An 8045-nucleotide genomic window follows, 5' to 3' on the forward strand; every position below is an offset into this window, starting at 1 on the left:
GTCTCTAATAATAGCTAATAGGCGCCAACTATGCTCGAACTCTCAGTCATAGATAACGCTACCATTTGTTTCTCCTTCCAGCGCTCGCCGCAGTTATCTTAGAAGAAGAAAAAAAGAGACTAAGGTAAACACGGTATTGAGATAACAAAGCTAGACGAGCATAGCGATAAGGCCAGCTGACAGGAGACGTCGTCTCCTATGACCCTTTGATAAAATGGCCACTTTTCCTCCGTTGTATTGCCCGCTGTTCATTTCGGCCGTGGGACAAAAATGACCTTTTCTTACCTAGCCAGAAAATACCCGGAACTGTTGCCTTATCTTTGCTTCGCGCAGTGCTGTGTAGCAGCCGACATCTGTTGATATTCGCCGACCGGATAGAAGGCACAATGCAAGGCTCATGTGTAAGTTCGTTCTTCAGGTCCATTGTCTTCGTAGAAAAACGTCTTGTTCTTGTACGCGAAAAAAAAAAAGGAGAAAATTAGGCGTTTGTGTTTAAACAGCGTAAGGTATGTCTGCCTTCACGGTGTGGAGACAATCGTATGGTGTAGATGAGAAATGTAGTTAGGGCAGTACGGCTGCTAGCCGTGCAGCATGAAGGCAAGGTTTCGTATAAAAAAATGCGATTCTTTTCTTTGTTAATTTCCATGTGAATATCACTGTTAAAGTATATCCTATATAATAATCTGTCAATTGTAAAAGAATAGGAAAACTTCAAAAGGTAACATGAAAAAAAAAAGCACATCATAGTTGTACTACTAATATTTTCTTCCTTCGTTCTCTATAATCGCGGTTTATCATGGTTGGACAATATTCTAGGTGTGCATTTTTTAACGTCCGTATTTGCGTATATGTATGTAGTCTTTATTATAAAAATACAAGGAAAGAGCAAATGGGAATATAGTAGAATATTCGGCAAGTCTGCCACTTTGATATCTTTGAGAATAGACTCAATAGATTTTAAAGAAACACGACAATGGATTTCTTCAATTATTTTACTATGGGAAACCACGCTGGGAAATCAATATAGTAGATGGCCTGCAGAAATGCAAAAGTCGCCGTTCTTCGATTTCAATTTATTATAAGCGTGACCGCTTTTCAGGGTAAAGTATCACCTGTCTTAGTGATTAGGACGGCGTGTTTTGATGCTCCCGATAAATGACATTACTTTCCCTCCTCTGCAAGACGCCGGTGAACCATGTGCCATTTGATATTGGCTATGGAATGGTCCTCAGTGTAGTCAGCGTGGAACCAGTATGGACAGTCTGAAGGACAAATGAACCTCTCGCTGTTTAAACATTCACACTGATGATTCTGTTTTATTATAGAAGCAAGATGACCTTAAAGTTACTCTGTGCACGCAGGTGAAGCCCCCCATAAGCTACCGTAGCGTCGGAACCTACTACGCAGCCGCTCATTTTCCAGAGGAAGTGCTTCGTTCGGCGCTCTCGTACAAACCACATCCAGGGGACGTGTTCATCGTGACGTACCCGAAATGCGGTACCACGTGGATGCAGTACATCGTTCACTACATCTACACCAACGGCGCACCGATCACGTCGGTCGAAGACTTCTTACGCAGACAGCCCTGGTTAGAAAGGGTGGGAGCAGAAGGCCTAACCGGTTTGCCCCGGCCCGGCAGTGCCATCAAGAGCCACATGCCGTACGACCAAGACCGCGTCTCCAAGCATGCCAAGTACATCTACGTTGCGCGAAACCCGTACGACTGTTGCGTCTCCTTCTTTAACCACTTCAAGCACTTCCCCGTGCATCGGTTTGAAGACGGGACATTCGAGGAGTTCTTTGAACTCTTCATGCTGGGTGAGGTCGACTTCGGTAGCTACTTCGATCATCTCCTGTCCTGGTACGGGCATCGAGACGAACCGAATGTGCTGTTCATGACGTACGAAGACCTGAAGCAGGACACCAGGTTTTGGATACAGAAGGTTGCAGACTTCCTCGGCAGTAGCTACGGCGAGAGTCTCCGGCACAGTCCAGAAGCCATGGAACGAATTGTGGAAGAGACTGGTGTGGCCAACCTCAGGAGGCTGGTCCAGATGGAAAGGAATTATCAGCGCAAAGTCCTCACGGACACCCCGAGAGAACTGCTGCCGAGGTGGGCCGTTCTTTACCTGGACGTTGCGGGAGACATGCTGAAGAGGCCGCTCGGCGGAGACTTCGTGAGGAAAGGAGTCGTCGGTGACTGGAGGAATTACTTCACGGCGGAACAGACCGAAAGGATGAAACGTAAAGTGCAAGATGAGTGCCAAGGAACTGATATCATGCAACTGTGGAAGCATCTAGACATCTGCTGAAGGCCTGATTGTAGATAGCCGATCTATTTTTGCTAAGTGAATATTTAAATTTTCCCCGGGGACACATCGACACGTTTATGTGTCACAAGCATGGCGATCAACCCACATGGAAAGTATTTTCTCAGGGCCGTGTTTACCTGGCTGGAATGAACATTGAACGGACAACTAGTTATAATTTTGTGCGGCAAAATATGAGCTGTCAATTTTAATTAAAACAACACAAGATGAGAAACCGCAAAGGATAAAACAAAGGATCTACCGCTGAAGTTTGCTGATGTGGGACTGAAAGCATCGTTTACGTTCCCTTTGGTCTTTGAACACTCATTCACGTGTCACTTAGGTAGTTTTTCATACGAGGTAACATTACTGAAATAAATAAACCCGAAACGCGCTCGACACATTTCTGTAAGCTTTTAAAAATAATAAAAGTTACCGGAAAACAAAAATACCCCAGAAGGCCGTAGGAGAGGGGGCGATGCTCCGAGGCAGTCGGAACTATGGTACGTGAAACCTGTCTTCGAAGGGCGTGTTTGTTCTCACTTACCTGTCGTCTATTGTAGGTTTCTTTTGTTGGGAAGCCCTGCCCCATCAAAAGACCCCCTTGTACCGTCGGCGTTCTCATTCCCAGCACAGGCATGATATGTACTCAGTTCCATTCCTAGAGCACCAGTCACACTGTGCTCGCACATCATACAAAAGATGATGACAGAACTACTAATATCTGCGGAAGCATGTTTTCTTCATTCATCTGTATGCTTCAAGCATGTCCACAGACAAGTTTTGTATGAAAAAATGTGACCATCGTGTGACCCTCGTGCGACATCATGTGACATGTGACCATCAGACAGTGTCTGAAGACTGTCTTTTGATATGATGTTTCATCAGTCTGACAGCGGCTGTAAGCAAGTCGCGGGCACCTGCACGCGAGAGTTCTTCGCGCGGGGGTGCATCCTCTCACGGTGCACGTTGTCACGTGCCCCCGCTCCGCCGCTCTGATTGGCCCTCTGGTACCTGCAGCTTTCGCCGCTTTCCAAGTTGCGCGGTGCTTGGTCTCCGCGAGTTGCACTATATAGAGCGGCGGGGTGTATCCGCGGGGCGGCGGACCCCGCGTGGAAGAATGCGTTCTCCCTCTATGGGCGCGAGGCGGGCCGCCGCGACGATGCAGAACGGCAGCGGCGGCGTGAGAGCGGTCCGTCGAATGTCCGGTCGGCCGCCGGAGGCTTTGGCCGGCCGGACTGCGGACTGGCACGGCTCCAGGCGGACGCGGGATGCGGAGCACGGCGTCCTTGATCCGCTTTCCGCCGAAATCGCGGGCCGAGTGCGGCCTCCAAGGACGGCCTCGTGGGGAGACACGCCGGCGAAACAGCACACGCCTCGTCCGCGTGTGTGCACTGTTCGGAAACACACCACAAACGTGCACCACGCACAGGCGCTCGCGTGACTGCTGCACTGCGCGACCGTTATCGGGAGATTCGAGGCACAGGGAACGCGTTCGCGGACTGCGGAGTGCTTTCTCTCCGCGCAGAGCGGCAGCAAAGTCACCGCGAAGATGCGCGCAGTCCTTGTGTTCGACGGGCTGTTGCGACATCAAATCGGCAGAAAAGGCTAACCCCACCCCACCCTCGGGATTGCCGGAGGGAAATAGCAGTATGTCACTAAACACCAGCGCATCGCTTTCTCTGACATTAAAGCATCCCTAAACGCCTAAAAAGGGCCGTGCAACAACATTTAGACCCTCAGTGAAGCACTGCTTAGATTATTCCTTGACATTTAAAACCTATAAACCACGGCTTAGTTTCTTTTTTTTTCTTCTTTTTTTTATCGACGTTTGAACGTTTGACGCACGCCGATTCGATTTACAAACACCGGATGTAATTATCGCAACACATCATAAAATACTAGCCTTGGAGCACCGCGTACAAGCTTCAATGCGCAAGTTTGTCTGCTACTTGCGCAGGGGTTGTGGTGACTTCCAGAAAGCCGAGCTCTGATTGGCTCTGATTGAGGGATAGTGTTTAGACCTCAAATCAGCTTGCTTTGAGGTCTACCCACTATCCTTCCATCAGAGCCAATCAGAGCCCGGCTTTCTCATGTCACCATAAACCCTATAAATGAAGCAGACGAACTGGAGCTCCGCATTTACTTGGCACATTCTTAACTTGAATCCGACTGCAAGGCTCTCGCGTTACGCAACCCTCGGCGAACTCCCGATATCCATCCTCAAAGCGGCAGGCGCAGGTATTCTGCCTTTTTATCGTGCGCCGTCGCCGCAGTCGTCGTTCTAAGATGGCCGTCGAGATGTCGGCAGCGCGCTTTATAGATCCCATGGGACCCAGTCGCCGAAAGAATGAGAACGCCGGGGCATCCACACGCTCTCGACTGCCTTCCGCCGTGCATTGACTACGGGTGCAAGCTCGAAGCTGACGACACGGCCAAGTGCCATCGAAGCTATAGGAAGCCATAGCGCTAGAGGCGGGACAACTGAGAGACTCCCCTGTCGTTCTTATTCTGTCGGTGGCTAAAGTTACGGCGTTAGGGGAACAAAGACGCCGGCATTGCCATCTTGGTAGCGTATTGGTCCAGAATGTGAAACGTGGTCTCGATTAGTCACGTTCTAGAATGCGTCACAAGTTCACTATAGAGACTCGATGATAGACTTACTAGCAGAGAACACGCCTTTAAGTTCATTCATTTATTTAAGAATGCTGTCGGACCTTTGGGGCTATTGCAGAGTAGAAAAAAAACATTTGATGCACATACAGGTACAAACTAACAAGTTGCACGTAAAAATAAAAAAAATAAAAAAGTTGACAAGAACTAGTGTCCAAATACATCTGATCTAAAGATCAGCGAGAACAGGAGGAACACATGGTCAGATGGTTATATAATCCTAAGCGCAGTTAAACACGGTGAATTTAATGAGGGGCAACAAATGAACATAGTGGCATTGATAAAACAGTGGTATCCGATTCGTTTATGGCTTTAGGGGAAAAAAACTAAATTTAAAACTTAAAAAAATCTCACACTGAGCTTTGACTTGTATACGTAGCTTACTACCACTGCGCTTGTAATCAATCGCTTTTTATTGTGATTGTGTAACCCTTTCGTTACTTTTATTTTTTAGGAGTAACAATCCCAGCAATTCAATTTAGTTTACAGTAATATAAATGAATTACTTTTTTTTTTTTTTTTTCGCTGAGACAATCGGGTAGTTAGTCGTAGAGCTCCGTCTCAAATGTTTGCGGACAGAACATCCCACACTGAGTCCCGAGTTTCTGCATGCTAGGCTTCCCTGCCTTGCTCCTGACTCCACTCGAGAGCGCAAGCAAGCTGACGGAGAGTATACACATACTAAATGGAAGCACTTGTTTCTTCTTTCTTTTTTTTCATTCCTACGTGCTAAGCGACTCGTCTTGCACGTATGCAGCCCATAAGAGTTCCAGTTGCAGCCATCCATTCAGCGAACAACCGGCTCCTTACGCTCTCTCGTAAACGTCGTCAAATTGGCGCCGACTGCAAGCTGAAAGAAAGCGCGCCCGTAATTCACGCGTGCCGGCGCCGAGGGAAGTCGAGCGGCGCGTAGGTGGCATGGCCCGGCCCGCTTCTTCTCGGCCCATTGAGACGAGTCATTAGGACGACGGACTTCCCCCTGCCCGAAGGCATGGGAAGGCACAGTCTTGACCAGAGACCCGTGTTACCGGGTCAAGCTCTTCTTTCCCTCGCACAATGCACGCACTCATCTTCCTCTGCGGGCTGAAGTAGCGCGCAGAACTCGAACGAACACGAAGCACTGGAATGAGACAGAAAAAAAAAATGAGGTGCACTTTACCGTAAGAAAAGAAAAAAAAAAAACTTTAATTAGCCTCCGTTGCACCTTTCGACGCGCACCGCAGCGGACGCTACGAGCCAATACAGCCAATCCCCTGAAGCGCGAGTGTCACGTTTCCGCAGCAACTACTGTTGAGACCGGTGTTAACGAATTCAACGGGAATCGGATATCACTTCGCTATATCCGCTATTTCGTTATAACCGACTTCGGTTATAACGAAGTGCAAAAGGGAAGGGGAAATCGGAATCGTTTCGATATAGCCGCTATTTCGTTATAACCGACTTCGGTTATAACGAAGTGCAAAAGGGAAGGGGAAATCGGAATCGCTTCGCTGTAGCCGCTATTTCGTTAAACCGACTTCGTTATAACCGGTGTAGGCATAGCAGCAGAGCGCGTAGTCACACGCGTTTTGTTAGTGAAGCGAGGGATTGGCTGGGATATGGCTCGTAGTGTTCGCTGTTGTGCATCGTAGGGTGAACCAGTGACGTCATCTCTTGTGGTCCTCCTACCCGCAACAAGCGGCAAACGCGCGGTTTGGGGTACGCTAGTGCGGGAATCGTAAGAGGCCATTTCTCAGAGTAAGGCGTTGCAGGTGCACGATCCAATCCCTGGCGTTGGGAAGGATGAATATTTATTTCGAAATGGAAGGACGATCAATGTATTGTAATTATCAAGATAAAGGTACAGGAGAAGATTATGGTGATTATAACAATAACGAAGGTAATAGCGATGAGGATGAAGACGCAAAGGATGACGATGGTGACAATGAATAAGAAAAATGACGGAAGTAAGATGATAATGAAGAAAATAATCACTTGTGAAGAAGAAGCGGAAGAGTTATATGCTAACTATGGTGAGGATGAAGCGGATGAAGGTGATGATAGTTATGATGGTAAAGAAGACAAAACAAAAGAAGAGGGTGAGGATGATGATTATGATAAATATAGAAATTAAAAAAGTTTGAGGAAAACGTTGATGATGCAGGTAATTCTGACAAAGATTGATGTCGCGCGTATTGTCTTGTCCCTATAATCCGACAAACACCAACATCCCCCCGACAAAAAAAAAATTAGCTTGTCAACGATCCGAACACTCTGCTGTAGTGGTGCTGCTTGTTTGTCAGCATGTATAACCTTGAGGCTTGCGGTCAGTTGGTGAGACTGAACAAAGTTGCTCACAGGGTACAGTTGAATATTTTTCGATTAGTGTTTGCTGGTCTGGTGCGAAACGATGCCCATGTGTCAAACCAGGTCCCCGAGGTCGCAGTACCAGAACCTGCATCCCAAACGCGAACTCTTCTTTTGTTCTCCTACAATCAATTGCGCAGAAACCCGAACGTCCCCTCTGGAATCTCAAGGGAAAAACAAATGTGTACACCCACACTAGCTTGTTTCATCTGAGCGCCCCAAGATATACGAGCGAAAAGAAGAAGATGAAAAAAAAACACACGCACACACACATTTTTTATTGAAATCTAGAAAAAGAAAATAAAATAAAAAAAAAAATCACCGGGGGTCGCAAGGTTTAACGAGGCAGCGATTGTGCAGCCTTTTCTTCTGTGACAACCCTGTCGCAATCGAAGCCCTCGTAGCCAGCCGTGTTTGCTCGAGGACAACTCTCTGACAATGGTGCGGCGGCGGCGGTTTCGAGTGGAAGACCGTTGCGTGAGTAATTACGTGAAAAGCCTAGATGTAAGAGAGGAAGCAACTCAAACTATGGTGAGCGTTCTCAATTTGGAAGAGAACACCTGCGCAGATTTCACGCGGATGAGCGCATTTCCGCTTGGCGAGGAGGATGACGTTGCGGAGACGCTAAGCAGAGCTCGATGAGACGCTTGCGGACGATCGACTCCTTTGTCGGTTCTCTTTGCAGCTTGTATCGCAAGCGCGGCTCAGGGACCACGT

At 47.8% G+C, this 8045-nt stretch overlaps 1 protein-coding gene across 1 annotated transcript; it reads left to right on the forward strand.

Annotated features, from left to right (window-relative positions):
* Window positions 1-214: 214 nt before the first annotated feature.
* On the forward strand, window positions 215-3118 carry LOC8037195 (amine sulfotransferase). The gene is made up of 2 exons (XM_002412179.4): window positions 215-401; window positions 1362-3118. Exons 1-2 carry the CDS (start codon window positions 387-389, stop codon window positions 2310-2312), a joined length of 966 nt encoding a protein of 321 aa, XP_002412224.3. The 5' UTR covers window positions 215-386; the 3' UTR covers window positions 2313-3118.
* Window positions 3119-8045: the final 4927 nt, after the last annotated feature.

This window comes from Ixodes scapularis, unplaced genomic scaffold (genome assembly GCF_016920785.2).
Source record: "Ixodes scapularis isolate PalLabHiFi unplaced genomic scaffold, ASM1692078v2 PGA_scaffold10__122_contigs__length_95168666, whole genome shotgun sequence".
In the NCBI taxonomy this organism is placed as follows: domain Eukaryota; kingdom Metazoa; phylum Arthropoda; class Arachnida; order Ixodida; family Ixodidae; genus Ixodes; species Ixodes scapularis.